General features: G+C 39.2%; 1 protein-coding gene across 1 annotated transcript in view; it reads left to right on the forward strand.

Annotated features, from left to right (window-relative positions):
* PCDH15 (protocadherin related 15) overlaps positions 1–18,892 on the forward strand; it is a 906,505-nt gene that overhangs the window by 654,603 nt on the left and 233,010 nt on the right. The window contains 1 exon segment of the mRNA XM_035706656.2: positions 10,861–10,989. Coding sequence (XP_035562549.1) covers positions 10,861–10,989 — 129 coding nt within the window.

Below are 18,892 nucleotides of genomic sequence, written 5' to 3' on the forward strand. Positions count from 1 at the left end.
CACTCAGAAATATGTCCTGGCAGTTTTCCTCTGTTTGGAATCTGCTCCCTTTAATGTCATTTTTTGAGGGGGTTGGAAGGGGTGTGTGGATACATGTCTTGAAGCTCTTAGGAAGCCACGTTGATGGATTCTGCACGTTGTTTGTAAGCAGCATTCAGGATCCTGACTAATCCTTGCTGATTGGAGTGGTTTAAATGGGCCCATCATACCAAAGAGGATAAGTTTTGTTTTTTCTGCACCTAAAAATCGCTTTTAAGAATAAATCAACTGTTTAGTCATTCTGAGTGTTTTAAAATCATTGAACTGTATTCTTTAAACCAACTTGCTTACAACCACTACTGTTCTAATTTTTTTAACATTATGATATATCAATTGTTGGTAACAGGTCCTTAGATTGTTTTGGTTTTGGGTTTTTATGTCTTGTATGACACAAAGTAGTTTTTTTCTTTAGTCACATGCTTATAGACCAACCCACTGTCCTCTGGAAGTAGTTTCAAATTCACTTTAGGAGCATAGGCAAGGCTCACTCAATTAAAAGAGCAACACGGCTCCGCTTGACTTAAGATGACCTGTTTGATCTGCTGGAGGCATATCTTTGAGAAGGATTGCTCAGAAAATCTTATCATGATAAAAACATATAAGCTTGCTACCTGTACAATTTTATTACTCTAAGTAAAAGTTAGAAAAATACATAAAGATGATTAAACTTGATGATCTGTCCATAGTAAGCCATTTGCCATTGCTCAAACATTAGGTAAAACAGTTAGTTACATGTAGAAAATAAAATATGCAGAAAAATCTGAGTCACTAGTGGGGCTACTAGAAGGTACTTAGATTTACAAAGAAAAATAAAACCAAGATCAATTTTATATATGCAGCATTCCTGATTAGGAGTATGCCTGTGTTATGTATATATAAAGAAGTTGGCATTTTATTTTCAAGAAGAAAATAAGAGAAGAATTTGACACATGGAAGATTAACTGGCAACTTGCCTAGGAGATAATGAGGAGGGTCCTGGGGAGCCATTATTTAGTATGGAGGAAGAGGTATTATTAGAAAAGGAAAAGAAATGAGTAGCACTCAGGTCAGTCATTAGGATAGAAAAAAATTCATTAAGATAAAAAAAAAAAAAAAAGAAAACTGGGCAACCCCAGTGGCCCAGTGGTTTGCCACCTGCCTTCGGCCCAGGGCATGATCCTGGAGTCCCGGGATCAAGTCCCACATCCGGCTCCCTGCATGGAGCCCGCTTCTCCCTCTGCCTGTGTCTCTGCCTCTCTCTCTCTCTCTCTCTCTCTCTCTCTGTCTCTCTCTGTCATGAATAAATAAATAAAATCTTTAAAAAAAAAAAAAAGAAACCTAATACACAGCTTTGGAAGATGTCACATTACAAATCAGAGATTCATGGCAGTGATATTAGCTAAGACACTTTAAACCTGCCCTTAACAATAATTTCTTAGGCAAGAGAACAGAAGTGAAAAATAGAGTATATTAAGATATCCAGCATAGTCTCAATCTACTAATTATGGGTTTACCACATCAAAAATTGAGACTAAATTCTCGGTTAATTTCTTCTAGAGCATTTTTTTTTTCCCCCAGTTACTTTCTTGGTAATTTCAGGCCCCTTGGCCAAGTCACTTAGCATTTCTGGTCCCACCACTACTCAGGTATTTACAATCCTATGATCAGTAAGGTCTCATTCAGCTTTAAAATTCTGAGCCTCTCACATAAATATGTTTAAATTTTTATTTTTTAAAGATTTTATTTATTTATTCATGAGAAACGTAGAAAAAGGCAGAGACACAGGCAGAGGGAGAAGCAGGCTCCATGCAGGGAGCCCGATGTGGGACTCAGCCCCACCACCTGGGATCACACTCTGAGCCAAAGGCAGATGCTCAATCACTGAGCCACCCAGGTGTCCCCATAAATATGTTTCATTTTCTAAAGTTTGTATTGAGAATATCAGTAGAGAAAGGGATGTTTAGATTTCAAATAAAAGCTTCTTTAGCTAATTCCATTGTTTACATAATTTTAGGGATGGGCTTCCATGTATCTGAAGGAGAAAATGATAATACAACCAGTAGAGTGTCATGTTGTGATGTGCTTTTCTTATCTATACATTTAATCTTATGTCCTTTGTAGAATTATGGAAAATTAACCTTTTAATCTTAATGATCGTGGTTTTCAAGAAAGGTACTTACTAAGCACAGACCCCAGGTGGAGGTATTTTTCTTAAATCAAAATTATTACCAGCAATTTGTGTGAAACAGCTTGGGAAGATATGATTTGATAATTTCATCATGGAAACACCACCTCTCCCACCCTTCCCCACACTGTGTTTTTAGGGGAGAAGAACGCTAACATTTATTGCTCATTGCTAATGTTTTGTAGACGAAGTTGATGACATTTTACTTGATGCTCTTGGGTTTTTTCCTTTTTCTAAATCAATTTTGTCAATAGTAGCAGGAAAAACCTAAACAAGTTAAATATCTCATTATTATAAATAATGAGATTTCTTTGTCTACCATGAATACAGAAAAACTCATACTCTTTATATTTTCATAGCTATTTACACTTACTTGAAATTCTTGCAAATCAATATAGTCGAAAACTCCCTAAGAAAACTTCTTCCAAAAAAAAATTAAAAAAAAAAAAAAAAAAAAAAAAAGAAAACTTCTTCCATGTTTTATTCCAATATTTTCACATTTTAGCTGAAATGACTTTGAAACTTTTATATAGCACTTGCTTTTGTAAGCACCTACATTTCACCTTATTTATAATAATAGCTCCCAAATGCGTTTTTGAAGGAATACACACACAACGTCTTTGCGGAGGCTTCTTTGTAACATTATTTACTTCTAATCTAAACTAAGTCTAACCAATCTGAACTAAAAATACAATTTATTGGAATGTTTTCATGGAAAATGTGGGCAAACTTTATTATGTTCATGGATATAGTTTGACCAGCAGGGAGGAAAAAAATTTCCTTGACCCTTTAATGTCCCTCACTGGGTCTAAAAATTAAAAGTGACAAAGAGAGATTAAGAGGGGAAAGCACACAAATTTATTTAAGTTTTACAGGATGTGGGAGCCCCCATAAGGAAGCGAAAACCCAAAGAATTGGTGAAACCTGCTTGCTCTAATAGGAGGTTAAATGAAGAGAGGCGGGTGTGGAAAAGCAGCTAAGCTCTGTCGGGAAGCTAAAGGGAGGTGTGAATTATTTGGACAAGGTCTGCTTGTATAGAATTCTCTCTGTCTCAACTTCTTGCTCTTGTTGATAATAAAAATGTTACCTTCCTTCTGATGCAGGGAGTACATCTTTCCGTGGGAATTTAATGTCCTGCTTTTAAGAAAAAGAAGGAAGGACTGAGTGTTTTTCCTGCATTTGCTGTTTTTCAAGTGCCTTTAACTCAAAAGGGTCAATATACCAAAGAGGCATATTTTGGGGTGTTGTTTTCTGAACTCCTTCATCAATCACTGGTAGCAAGAGCCTTTAGGAAGATGGCTGGAGGTAAGAGGAAGCCAAGCAGCAGGGGCTTAACCGAAGCAGGATTTATTGGTCTCAAATATAAGGAAACATAGAGGTGGACAGGAAAGGGCTTGTGTACAGGACTTCAACAACTCATCAGGGATGACCACTGTCTCTTTCCTGCTCTGCCATTTTGTTTTCATCTTCATGGTTACCTAATGAGTTTCTGATGACTAATGCCACTCTAGGCATCTATTCTCCATTGCCAAGAGCAGAGGGCAAAGACGAATCCCAGGAGAGTCCACCCTCTTTTCTACCTGGAACTCGAGCTTTTCCAGAGACCACACTTGGCATCATGCTTCTTATTTTTTATTATCTACACCAGGCTGAAAGATTACTAACCTAGTAAGTAGGGCTTATGGATTGTGGTTGTCAATAAACCAGTAGCACAGCAAAATATATGCATATGCAAATCACAGTGAAAGATGTAAATATGCAGAGGGTGCTCAGGATTTTCTCTTTCTTTTTTTTTTTTTAAACAAATTTATCAGTTGTCATTTCCCAATAGGCAAACATTCCTACTCAAAATGCAAAGACGTTCTATAGTGTGAATATTTCTGAACAGATTCCATGAGTTCAGCAATATTGTTTTCCTTCTTGAAATAGATGATGACTTGATTATATCACGGTTTTTGCTCCTGTAAAATTTTCTAGAATTCCTAGCTTGACTTACTCCATTATGGCTTTTTTAGTGAATATCGGGGGTGTTTTATAATTTCAAATTGTCAGTAGTCTTAGCATCTATGCTTGGGTCTTTAACTAGCATTATTCTCTGAATGTCTTTTAAACATGATAGTATAAATAAGCATTTAGAATCTAGAAGTTGAACATTTAACTATTTAATCAAACTATAGGAAACATTGGCAAAAGGAAAAAATATATATGCCAGAAGAATTGTGTGTGAAATGCAAATAACTGAATTTCAATATAGACCATGTAATAAAATTTTAGAAGAGAATAATTATATTGGTAGTTTTTTGAAAAAACAAAACTGCAGTGGGTTTATTTGGGTGTATACTCATTAAAAAAAATGACCGTGTAATTTTAAAAGAGAATGAGGTACTTGTTCATTCTCTTCAAAAACCATAGATTTATGTTTCTCATTTTTTGAGGGAGGATAAAATACTGACATTTTAGTGTTTTTTGAAGTAAATCTTCCAGAAGTTTTTTTTTTTAATTGTGACATAATCTATGATGTTCTACTAGTCTCTGTTATGTTTATATTACATAAAATGAATTATATTTTATGACATATTATTGCAATATATTTTTTATAAAGGATATACTCTCCTCACACTGCACTCAAATATACATGGAGTTCGAAGCTTATCTTTTTTTTATACCTAATCTAATCTTCCTGAGTGCACTCTACTGCCTAGACACTAATGTGTACCTGGACTGGGTCAGGTCACACTTAACTTCTTGAAACAACATCCCAGCCTCTTCTGTTTAAAACACTCTTTTCAAGGTAAACATATGATCACCAGTGACGCTGCTAATAGTGCTCTTCCTCTCTTGCCTACCCTCATCCTAAAATTGTACAGGTGCAGGGTATGCTTACTAGTTCTTGATGTTGGCAGGAGGGTACCCAGCTTGAATGTTCTCCATCTCTGCCGGTCTCTGTTTGTCTGGTGTGTCTGGTTTGGCCTCTCAACTGCTGGCTTTTGAATTCTGCCCAGAGCCCTAATGACTCCTTTGAGTATTTGGTGTATCTGTTGCTGCCTAGCATTGACGAGAACTTGACTGCGACCGTCAGGGTCCTTTGTCCTCACCCAAGGCCTTCTCACATTAGTGATCTCTTAGCCTCTAGAATTCCTGAGCCACACACAGAGAAACCAAGCTTCTCTCTTTGGCCACCTGTCTTTGTCACTGCTGCATAGTCACCGCCATGTCCTATTAGATAGGACTGCCATGGAAATTCTCTGGAGGTTTCCATGTTTCACAAGAGTCGGCCACTGTTTCACCTGAAGTTCTCTTACTTTCTCAATAGCTATCAACTACTTTCCCCAAGGTGCTTCTCCCAGGCCTCCTCTCTGTAGGTGTGACCCAGAACAGTTGGGGGAGGGGATGAAAGGAAGGAGATCTGCATCCCACCTCCTTGTCTTCTCTGTGCCCCCTTCTTTTCCCTTCCCCAAAATCCAGAATAGGAAGCCATCCCCTGTTCTGCTTTTCTGGGAGATATTTTCTATTCTTTCATTCTCAAAGGGGGAAGAAGCCTCCATGTGAGCCTCCCTAGTATGAAGGGCACCCAGTCTATGTCATCAAAGGAACTTTATGATCTCGATCAAGTGCTTGGCTCTTGATATTGTAGCCACAGGATGATTTGTATCTATGAATATACGTTTTGGATTAATATAGCCGAAAAAGAATGCCCGTTACAGAATATATATATTTTCCTTGTCCTATTAGATGAAAACAATGATGGTCAGATTCTAAACAACACACCATCATTGTTCCAGACTCCAAACTCCATTTTTAGCAGAAGGAATTAAATGTGCTAATAAGCATCAGTTTGAACATACATGTTTATAAAAATGTTTAAAGGGTCTTTTTGTATATGTATGTGTCTATGGATGCATTTCCAAATTGACCAAAAAAAAAAAAAAAAAAAAACTACATCATTTCATTCTCTATGTCTCAGTTATATAACATATTACACACATTTTTCTGTTTGTCAGTTTATGAGTAGATAGTTTCATTTAGATCTATATCAGTGGAAAGTCATCATAATTGTATCTTCAGTAACTAGAGAATGAGTACATTTTTTTTAAGATTTTATTTATTTATTCATGAGAGACACAGAGAGAGAGGCAGAGACACAGGCAGAGGGAGAAGCAGGCTCCATGCAGGGAGCCCATCGTGGGACTCGATCCTGGGTCTCCATGATCCCATCCTGGGCTGAAAGCGGCGCTAAACTGCTGAGCCACCCAGGCTGCCTGATTGAGTACATTTTTTAACACCCTAAATAACTTCTTCTTAAACCAGGTTTTCAATAATATTTTTAAAAAGCTTTTATTTATTTATTCATGAGGGTCACAGAGAGAGAAGTGCAGACATAGGCAGAAGGAGAAGCAGGCTCCTCGTAGGGAGCCTGATGTAGGGCTGGATCCCAGGATCCCGGGATCACACCCATAGCTAAAGGCAGATGCTCAACTACTGAGCCATCCAGGTACCCCAGGTTTTCAATAATTTAAGAAATTAGCTCAAGAGATTCAATAAAGTCCATAATATAAAATTAAGGAAGATTACGAAATACTTTCAAAAAAAGTTCTCATTAACTAAAAAATGATTTGTGTAGATAAATGTACATATGTTTGCATTTTTTTTTACTTTGACTCTACATCTCACATTTTTTATACTATACCAAACCAAAGGTGCCATATTAGTGTTTTTATTTCAAGACCATACCAGTTTATGAAAATGTGTATTCAAACTGTTTGCTGCAACAGAAATGTCTGCTTGCATTGTTGAGAATTTAATTGGATTGTGAGGATTTAGCCATGATAAACTCTATGACACTTTATAATTAAAATAATGATCCCCAAAATAACAATTTATGAAATGTAGTACTAAACTGCAGGTTCTTCCAGCTAGTAGAACTGTAAGTTGATACAACTTTTTAGAAAATAGGCAATAAGGCAAATTCCCTTAATGGGAAAGATAGCTTTGCACTGATTAGGTTTATTAGTTTGGTGTCTTATCTTTTTTATTTAATTGGCATAATATAGATTGATTTTTAAAATTAATGGTGAACATGTATTCGCTGACGTATTGTTCTTTTTATAGATTTTACTTAAAATGGCCTAAGCTGATGTCCTAAGTATTCAACATTAACCAACCAAAAATCAGTCCCTGATAAGATACATAGACATCCTATAGGGCACAAATCCATATTGAAGCATTGTCACCATCTTTCTGAACCAATCAAAAAAAATCTACAAGATTGCGCTTTACAACCAACAAATCTACAACTATTTCAATAGATTTAAATGATAGAGTCAATAGGTCTAATGTGTAGCCTGGGCACTTTTAATGATTAACCAAATGATTCTGTTGCAAATGGTCTTTGGATGACTTTTCAGGAAAAACACAAACTGGAAATTATTCTATGTGTGTTTATTACTTAATATTTCTGTAAAAAGAGACATGAGTATGCCTCATGTCATATACGGTCACTAAGATGTGGAAAAATATGTCAACATGGTCCATAGATTTTGGCCCCTCTTTTTTTTTTATTTTTATTTTTTTTTGTTTTTTTTTTTTTTGATTTTGGCCCCTCTTAATACAAAAACAATGCACTCATCATTTAACTTTGCAGATTACTTGGTGACCCTGCTCTCTTCTGCATTACTCAGCTCCCGTCCATGGTCTTTGAGCACCAAAACAGGCTGAAAACATCCCACATCACAGCATCAAGCTATGAGGATTGTAAAGAATATGATGAAAACCTATATAGTAGAGTGACAGGAAAATATGGACAGGCCGGCACAAAGAGTATCAGGCCACTTGAAGGAAGTCAGCAAATTCTACTGTGACTGCTCAGATTTTTACTCCAGGCTATCAATTTCCACGTCTTATTGACCCTCAGGCAAATGGAGAACTCTTATTTCTGTAAAAACATCCTTTTACTGGTTTTAACTCTTACACAACTTTTAGAGAAATAACATTTGTTTCACTGATTTTTATTATAAAAGCAATGTAGCCCTATTGGAGGAAATGTGGAAATTATATACAAGTTAAAAGGAGCAAATTAAATTTTCTGCATTTCATCTCATCAGGTAATGTTTGAATTCATACAGCTCCATATATATCTACATATAAGTGGGTTTGTGCTCATGCATCTTTTAAATTACATGGTTTCATGAAGATATGCACACAAAGGAATGTAGGAACTTTACTTGTGCAGCTTAATACATTTTCACATTGTGAACACATTTATGTCATCACTACCCCCACCTCCTTTAGGGCAAGAAACAAGAATTACTTAGCACCCCAGTACCCGGACTTAGGACTATGCTGGTTCCAGCCCACCTTCTTCACAAAGTGACTTCTGACTTCTAGCACAATGGAGAAGTTTTGCCCATCTTTGAAATTCATAGACTCGGAATCCTATAGCATGTGCTTCTTTGTGTGTCACTTCTTACACTCAACCTATGTTTGTGAAACCCATCCCTGTGGGTACTTGTAACGGTGCTCTGTTCATCCTCCGTACTATATATTATTTTGCTATGCTCATAAAACCATCTCCTACTGGTGGGCATTTAGACTGTTCCCAAGTTTTGATGAGACAGCACTATTCTGGTCATCCTTGGCATGCTTTTATTTTTTTTTTAAAGATTTTATTTAATTATTTCATAGGGAAAGAGAGAACACGAGTAAGGGCAGAGGGAAAGGGAGAGCTGATTCACCACTGAGCAGGGAGCCAGGTGCAGGGACCCTGGGATCATGACCTGAGCGGAAGGTAGATGCTTCACTGATGGATCCACCCAGACACCCCTTTGGCATGCCTTTAGATAAAATTTTTATTGGGGTTTATTTATTTATTTTTATTTATTTTATTTTTTTATTGGGGTTTATATAAAAAATGTACAAATGATACTGAATGGCTGTATGAATTTTCACCGAATGAGCCCACCAATGTAGACAATACACCAAATAGAGAAAGAACCCATTATGAATGCCCAAGAATTCCCCGCTGTGCACGGTGATTTTTGAATGACTGCTGAATATTGCATGTGGAAAAACCTTAAAAGCTTGGGGTAAAGTCATATTGCTCAAAGGAGGATATACTTTGCTTCTGTTAAAATAGGGACAGACAACCTTAATTCAATTGGAGTTTGAGCTATGGGTTTTAGTTGGAGTGTGGCAAGATCTAGACCCCATGCACCGTTACTGCTAGATGCAGAATGGCAGTGATCCCAACAGGAAGGACAGGGAATTTACCAGGCCTTTGCCTCCTTGCTCTCTAGGAATACAGTATTTGGCCCTATATCCCATGAGGGCTACAGGAGCTCCTCAGATTCACTCTCTCTGAGCCAAGGGTTGCTGCTCGGCATGTTAGCCTTTCACTCTACATCATGTACAGTTAGAATAAATTCTGTCAGTATTTTTTTTATTTTTTTTTTAATTTTTAAAGAGTTTATTTATTTGAGAGAGAGAAAGAGAGAAAGAGCGTGAGCAGAGGAGAGGGGCAGAGGGCCGGGGGAGAAGCAGACTGCCTGCTAAGCAGGGACCCCACACACACACCCAAAGTGGGGCTCAATCCCAGGCTCCAGAGCCCATCACCTGAGCCAGACTCTTAACTGACTGAGCCACCCAGGCATTCTTTTTTGTTTTGTTTTGTTTTGTTTTTAACAAAAGTTGGGCAATTATTTCATCCTGCATTTTTCTCCTACTTTTACCTTACATCTTGTCACATCTTTACTATTGTAGCATAATGGATTTTTCTTTTGCCAGCCAAGGGCCTTTTCTTTCTCTGATTCTGGCCCCAGGCTTCAGTGATCTGTCCCACACCATCACAGAGCTCAGTGCAGGGCAGCTGCTGCTCTCAGGCTTTGATTAGAGTAAACAGTTTCCAGCTTGACTCACATCTAACAATGTTCCTTGATTGTGCAAAAGTCGTTGACCTACGTAATAGTCTCTGGTTGCAGCAGGCTGAGGATTTACCTCTTAACCAGGTAGCACATACTACTGGGAGGTGGACCTGCTTATTTACTATTTCCTTGGGCTACATAATCATAAGGTAACCACTTAAATAGTGACATGCGGTGCTCAAAGTCTTGGTTTAGAGGTGAACCCAGAAAATGGTGAGTGTAGTATTTTCTGACAGTGTTTACTTACCTAAAAATACCCATTTGATGCACTGTGCCTTTTTATAATGTACCATTTTTATTTTTAAACAGTGTGAAATGTGATATAAACTACAGAAATGTTACATTTCAGAGAAAAAGAAGTAGATGTGTGTACAAACAAAAGCTTGCCCACCCATAAAATGTGAACAAGGTACAGGTAAAATCACTTTCTCAAAGTAAGCCTCCAGGAAATACTTGACATTTTCAAGAAGATGGTTGCCCTGTAATATCATTTGCTTTCTCTATCAGTGAGAGGTGCTGAAATATTGCAAACCTACTCTTTTTTTCTTTGTCTTTTTTTAATTATTATTCATTTTTGGAAAGCTAAGAGCAGGAATAGCAATGAGATGCTTTGGGTTTTAGTTGGAATGATGCAAGTTCTCACTGTATTTCTGATAGACAAATGTCAAGATGACCAACTAGCTGACATCAAAATGAAAATAACTCCTTTCGCATTTAATCTTTTTTTTTTCCTTCTTTAAGACCTCGACTGCTACTGTAAATGTTGTGGTGACAGATGTCAATGACAACGCTCCAGTGTTTGACCCCTATCTTCCTAGAAATCTGTCTGTGGTGGAAGAAGAAGCCAATGCCTTTGTGGGTCAAGTACGGGTAAGTGGACTATATCTATTAAATGTATTTTTAAGTGACTGTGTTTCTAACACTTTAATTTTGAAAAAAGATTGAGCTAATGCAACATACAGTAGTGATCAGTGAATGAGATACTCAAGTTTTTTGTTGTTGTTGTTGTTTGTTTTGTTTTTTCAAATCACCTTGCGTCCACTGGATTTCACTTATTTATAAGCTTGTGAATTTGCATCTTATGAATCTTAGGTGATTTAAACACTGATTCATTTGAGACTATTCTTTTCTTATTTTATATATATTTTTTTTCTGGAATTGTAATAAGGTATTTAGAGAGATATATGTAATTAGCTTTACCATTATGTGTGAATTTGTAAGTGCATACCTCAAAATATAGATGTTTAGACATAAATTATTTGTCTAAACATATAGTTAGGATTTTCTTGGTACCTATATTTGTACACACTCCTTGTCCAGCATGCTCTCCTGATTCTAATACTGGGTATATCAGCCAGTTTCTGTACTTCCTTTGATGAATAATCCCATTTTTCTTATAGCAGTGCAGTATTTCCTCAGTTGGGCCATCCTTGGTTTTGAACATGGTTGATGGTTTAGAAGCCATAATCTGAGGGCAGATTTTGAGAAAGGCACATATATTTCACAGTATCTACCTGAGATAAGGCATCTCTGTGAGCTACAGGCAAGGAAAGAACCCTTGTCTCACAGGATTGGGTCAGCTAGAAGGTGAATGCAGACTTCAGGCTCCCACCACTACCCTACTAAAGCCTTGAGTCTTGAATAAGAGTTTTGTTGATGCTCTGAAGCAAGCGTTCTCTACAAGCCAGCTGCTCTTCCAGTCAGACAAAGGTCTGGTGTTCAATAGAGTGTTCTCTCTGGCTACCGAAGATGAGGGTTTCTTTAAATGTTGTTAAAGGCAGAGACCTTCTGACTTTCATACCATGGCCTGAGGTGTTGATTGGACATATCACATGAGCTCATCAGTCACGTGAGCTCATCAGGTTTTTTTCCCCCTCAGAGCTCTGAAAATACTTACAACTCCATAGTCATCATCATCATCATTGTCCCTCTGCCTCTCAAATCCTAGAGATATTTTGTGAAGCATACATTCCCTTTATGCCTTTATGCCACCCAAGCTCACCACAGGGGAGAGGATTGGTCATTGTGCTGTTGCAACAAGCCACAGAGTCTTGATGCCATGTAGCCAGCAAGCCATTCAACTCCAGAACTCTGTGTAATAATACCTGCAGTGTCACAAGTTTTCTTGTGGACTCTACAAGAAAAGACCTGTAGACAAAAGACTGAGGTAGAAATAATTTTTGAGAAGTTCAAGTGATACTCATAGGAAAGTAGGAAGTAATTCAAGGAAAAAGACAGCTGCCAATGAATGGACAGCAACTAAATTAGTCATTAGGAAGACTGAAGCCCAATTTCAAGAGCATATCTAGGAAATTCTGCAAACATATGTCCCAAAATTATCGATCTTGAGAAGTGATGGAACTGGCAAATTCATGCATGAAATCCTGAGAGTTCTTGGTCACTGATGCTGTGGAGGAGCCATTTTTGGTACTTTCTGCCCCAAGTGCAGGCAAGCAGCCAGATCTCTTATATTTGGATTCAAGGGCATTTAGTCACACTGCAGATAGCAGCAGATGGAAGTCGGCCAGAAAGTATATGTGCTCTGAGAGACACACATGAAGCACTGACAGTTTCTCTTATACCAAGCAAAAACAAGGTGGTGAAATCTGAGTAGCACGTGCAGAAAACATAAGAAAGGGGATTGTGCTGAAGTTGGCTCATGAAGGACGAATATTGGCGAGAAGAAAATTGGAAGGAGTTGGAATATTTCCAGCACATTATTGCAGGAATAAAAACAGATACAGGGCTTTGACATGTCATATTACAGCAAATTGGATGTGCCATGTTGTAAAAATTCCTCTCTGCGTGTTGGAGAAGGTGCTGAGGGGGACCTCTGGAAGGTCTCAGGCACCACTAGATTTTTACAATAAAGATTACTCCTGAGTGGATTGTAATGGGAGATTGCCAGCTCAGAAGGTAGTTATAATAGGCCAGATCTAGAGGCCTGAACTATTATATTAGTCTAATAATGATGATGATTAAATATTGGGGGCTTCTGGGTGACTCAGGTGCTTAAGTGTCTACCTTCAGCTCAGGTCATGAGCTCAGGGTCCTGGGATCAAATCCTGCATCAGACTCCCTGTTCAATGGTGATTCTGCTTCTCCCTCTGCCTCTGCCCCACCTCTTCACTTATTCTCTCTCTCTCTCTCTCAAATGAATACATAAAATATCTTTTTAAAAATACCATTACAGGGATCCCTGGGTGGCGCAGCGGTTTGGCGCCTGCCTTTGGCCCAGGGCTCGATCCTGGAGACCCAGGATCGAATCCCACGTCAGGCTCCCGGTGCATGGAGCCTGCTTCTCCCTCTGCCTGTGTCTCTGCCTCTCTCTCTCTCACTGTGTGCCTATCATAAATAAATAAAAATTAAAAAAAAAAAAAAAAAAAAAAAAATAAAAATACCATTACAGTTATCACTCTAGTTGCCACTTTGATGAAAACTGAAAAATGTAGTCACATCTACCAACTATTCCGCTAAAATAAACAGGTATTGAAATCATTTAGGAAAAATTTCCTCTTCATTTCTCTTAATGTACTTAGCATAGGAAAGAGAAAACCCATTTGGATATATAATTAATAATATGTAAGTAGATGTTAACATAATGACTACTTATTAATGATTTTTACTTTTTCTTTCTTTTTATTATTGTTACTTTTCCTAGTGGTTCTCTGCCTTCGAAGGAATTAGAGCATTAACGTTGTTTCTTGTCTTCTAGTTCTTAAATTAGATGAGAAATGGTCTCTGTAGTTTGTTTCAGCATTAAAAATTGAAATGTTAACCTTAGCATTTGTAATTTGACAAAGCAGTAATTGTCCTGGTCTTTAGGCAATAGCGTGTTTTCATAAAAAACTAAAATGAGTTTGAAAGTACAAAGGAACAGAAAAACATGCAAAGCAGGTGCATCCTACTGATTCTGCACAGTTCCAGAGAACTTGTAATGTTCAGAGAATGGAATTTTGATGCATCATAATGGTCTCCTGTTGCTACCTAATGATAATTATATAATACATTAATTTCACTAAATGACTCATGCTCTGCTTATAAAATTTAATTTTAATTGTCACCAAAAAACGATTAGGACACACTTAAAACTAAGATACGTATGGTTAGTTATTGCACTGAATTTGAGTTACTGACTTAAGGAGTTTTTGTTCTAATGGTGTTTTAGCATGCACAATCCAGTATTTGCATTCAAATGCTGAAGGAACTTCTCACTTTCTTTTAGTGTATTAAAGTAGGACTGTAGTAGCAAACTTTATTAAATAGGAAATACTTCCAAAGCAATGTTTATGGATTATGCCAAGCAAAGAAGTTTTATCAGCATATTAAAAAATAAACTACCAACCAGTAATTTTTGAACGTAGAACCCACTACACACAAGCATGATATACTACACTTAACTTTGGAAACCATTTGCATAATTCTCAGAGCATTTGCAGCAGCAGCATTGTTGGGGAGAAAAGAACAGATGCAGAATGAAACCTGGGAAATTGAGTAAGAACAGACTCCATCTCTATATCAAGTGTCCAATGTGTGTGTCATCTGGATGATTTCCTAAAGGATGAGGAACACTACGGAGGACGAAGTCAGCTGCGTCGGGGTTCATGGGAGAATGTATTCATCTGTAGTATCTTGACAAATAAGTGAGATCCTAGGTTGAAAAAAAGAGAAAGAAAAAAAGAAAGATGCCAGGCATCTGATAGAGGAGACAGAGGACAGAGTTGAGCTGAAGAGGCAATTGGAGAACAAGTCAATAGTTTGACAGTAATGGAAGATGTGTCCAGAGGAGTTGTAGAAAATTGATGAGAAACATGTTGAGTTCTGATGGGAAAGGCCAGGGAGGCCTAATGACACAGCTGCTGATGGAAGACTTGACAACTTGGCGCACCCGCATAAAATCTTGTTTAGTGCCCTTTACAACGTGTCACAGGAGGCTGCGTCTAGAGGGTCTTTATGCACATTCTGAATCTGGGCCACAAGCTGCCAACAGTTCATCTCCAAGTGGGTCTCAGGTGTAAGAGACCTCACACCTGCTGCACAAAATCCCCAGTCCTCCCAGATCCCAAGGAAGCAGAAGACTTGAGGGGTGGTGTAGTGAGAGAGAGAGAGAGAGGGAGAAGGAGAGGGAGAGGGACAGGGAGGGGGAGAGGGAGGGAGGGAGAGAGACATTATGCAGTAGAGGATATTTATGCACACTACATATATATAAACAATTTACGCGTGCATATATTACTGTTAAATAGCTGAGGGTAAGGAAGCGGAGTCTTCTGTTAGGATTATGTCTCTTTTTGTCTTAAAATGCTAAGATGCTAAACTGCTCAGATGTGTCTCCCAGATCCCATGTCTTCCGAAATCAGAAGACCAGCTAGGAATGATCCGTCCTGATGCCTAAGTCAAGTGCACGACTTTGATCCCACCATACACCCCGGGTCTCGAGCGGGGAATGGAGACACTCCGCTCAATATGGTGCATGCCATTTCCATTTATTTTTCCCAACCAAGGCCCAATAAATTCAACCCTGAGTCTGGATGGGGAGTGAGGAGGAGATGAAGGGCCATCTGTTCAGAAGCACCGTCTCCCGCACAGCGTCTGTGATGGTCTAACAGAATATAGCAGGAGGGAGGGTGAGAAGTTTTTACTTTGGCCCAGGTGCCCCAGGAGGCCGTTCACTGCATGTTCTGGGTGAGTGGAAATTGAGGGGGGAGGCTTCCTGCAGCGTCCCCTGGAGGGCTTCCTTAGGAGCCACAGCTCCCCTTAAATCCCAGTTCGTCCTGTTTTTCAGAACAGCCCTGGGCAGGAGAGCCCACACGGAGGCAGAGCAGGCACACTTGGGACAACACTTCCTCTTACGTTTCAACCGGGTTCTTTGCAGTGTCTACACTATGGAGGGAGCTGCTTCCCTGCAAACTCCCCATCAATGCCTTGTAGAGACCCTTATGCTGAACTGACCTCCTCTAGCTCTAAGTAACAGAGATAGAGCCCTGAGTCAACAAAATGTCCTTCCAGTTCTAAAAACAAAAGAGGCTGAATTTATTTAACCTGAAACATAAGTGCCTTCCCCCGTGAGGCCTATGTGCGGAACGCCAGCTGCGGTAAGGTGGTAGCAATTCCGCTTAAACCCTGAGAGCAAAATATAAAATAAAATAAATAAAATAAAATAATAAAATAAAATAAAATAAAATAAAATAAAATAAAAATAAAAAATATAAAAAATAAAATAAAAAAATACAATACAATACAATACAATAAAATAAAATAAAATAAAATAAAATAAACCCTGAGAGCAGTTTTCTTTTTTTTTCTTTCTTTTTCTTTTTTTTTTCCTGAGAGCAGTTTTCAAATCATTAGTGAACTTCAGCGTTCAGAAGGGGTGGGATGCTAACTATGAAATTTAATATTAAGGAAGATAAATCTGAGCCCCCAGGGTGTGTCTCTGCTGGATGTACTTGTCGCCTCCCTATGTGGGGCTCTAAAACTGAAACGGAGGTGGGAGCTTTAGGGTGTTTTATTGATTTTTCTGTAGCTCAGGATGGCATTCGACAGGGCCTGAAACCCTAATGCTTCTTTTTGAAGTGGGTCACCGGTGGGGAATTTCACAGGTTCTCTTGCCAAGTCGCACTAGGCCACGCAGGCGCTGGACTCGGCCAAGAAGGCAGCCCACACACTTTGAAAACCGGGTGACAATGTATCTTAATGCTGCTACCGAAAAATATTCTTCGTGGAGATTTACCTGGGGCTTGTGATTTTTTTTTTTGTTTGGTTTTGTTTTTTTTGTGAATATTTTTGAAAGCTCGTGATCTTTCAGCTACTCAATCAGCAGTTGATGAATGAATGAGAACATTCTCTGCGTGTGTTTTCACAATATTTACCGAGGGCCCATCCTTAGAGCAGTTTTCATCTTAGTGGCCGAGGTCATGATAAATACATGTGCATGTGTCTGCATGTGTGTGTGTGTGTGTGTGTGTGTGTAAACATCCACACTTGTATGATCCCAAATGTGCAATGGATGATCGTGGTCACCTCCTTATTGCTGAATCTATCATTATCTGAATAACTTCGCTGCCACACTGGAAATGGGTCTCCCCCCCCCCCCCAGAGGCCTCCCCTCCCTGTTGGCTCCTGGTTTCCGATTGTAGCACGTCTGGTTCTTTCTACCTTTTCCTGTATCTGTTTGCTTCTTAGACCTTTTCTTTTTCTGCTGGATGATCACACTCCTTTTCTAGTTTCTCCCGGGTACCGTTGGCCTTCAAAGAACCACACACGACTCAGGGATGCAGTCTGGTGAGGTTTGGAGCTGGGACACACGGATCCTCGTGTTTCCGTCACCACGATCACGGTGATAGAAGTTTCCACCACCTGCCAAACTAACTGCATCTCACAAAGGGCTTCTCAGGTGTCCTTCCAACGCTACACGTTCATTTGGGGGCACTCTCCTGGCTCCCACACGCATGGTCTCTATCACACATGCACGCTCGTGTCCCCCACAGCTGTGTCCTTAGCCCCCCCTGCTCCTGGAAGCTGCAGCCTCGAACAGATGTTTACCTGTCAAACTAGCGCACCCACGTGTCCTGCAGGTGCCCCCTGTTCAACCTCTTAGCACTCGACCTTCAGCATCACCTTCCCTGGACAGGGCTTCCTCTCCCAGATGCTGCTCTTTGGTTTCCCAATGGCAAGCCGGGTGCTGGGGAGCCCTGGGCCCCCTTCCCCCCCACCGCCACTATCCACACCCAGCCCGTCTCCAGTCCTGATCATTTTACACATTTCTCGTCTTCTCAGATTCCTTCCTTCTCCCTCCAGACAACTACGGTCCAGCTCTTGCTGTTTCTCACCAAATTCACATCGCAACGTCTTTTTGGTTTTTTTCTTAGTAAAACAGAGTCTATTTTTCTGCTATCCTTAAAGGACACACTACATTAAAATACATCTTTATAGTTTGTTTCCTTGGCTGCTATTTTTCTCACTTAATGGATTATCCTGATGCTGGCCTTAACACCACTTAATTATCCTTGGTGTACCTGCTGGAATGCTGTCTCTAGCCAACAGTTCCGCCACAGGAGACATCTCTCAGCACAGCAAAGAAACACACACACACACACACACACACACACACACACCCCACTGCTCTTTTCCAGCTTTACCTGCATCAGTGCAAACCTGCTTGCAGCTACTAATACGCGTTCTCAGTACCTCTCCCGAGTCCTTTGGGTCCTCTCCCGAGTCCAGAGGGTCATGCCCCTGCCTTGATTTCTTCTTTTTTCCATTCTTTATCTAGAGCAATTACCTTTGAGCATTCTGGTCAAACATAATCTCTTCTGGAAAACCTCACCTGACCATTTCTGTATCTTACATGACCCATCCTCATGGTTCCATTTATACTGTGCATGCGTTTTGGATATTACTTACCAAAGTATATTGAAGTTATCTGTTTACGGGAAGCAGAGACACGTCATGTTGATCTGAGAAATCTATTACTCAGCCCAATATTTGCCTTTTAGAAGATGCTGAATTAAACTAGACGTAATGGATTAAAATGATCTAAAGGTACATTTTTTTTTCAATGAAGACTCAGATAGTGTTGTAAAAAGAGAAGAGATATAATAGATGTCAACGTGTACGAGTACATATGTGGCGTATCACACACATGTGCATAAAGAAAGTATCTTGACAAAGTTTTGCTACTGGATACATGTCTACTTTTGGAATTTCAGCATGTAGCATAGAACACATAGGATTCGTTTAAAAAGCAATGTAAATACAGAGAACAAGTGGAATT

Source organism: Canis lupus, chromosome 26 (assembly GCF_003254725.2).
Source record: "Canis lupus dingo isolate Sandy chromosome 26, ASM325472v2, whole genome shotgun sequence".
Taxonomy (NCBI): domain Eukaryota; kingdom Metazoa; phylum Chordata; class Mammalia; order Carnivora; family Canidae; genus Canis; species Canis lupus.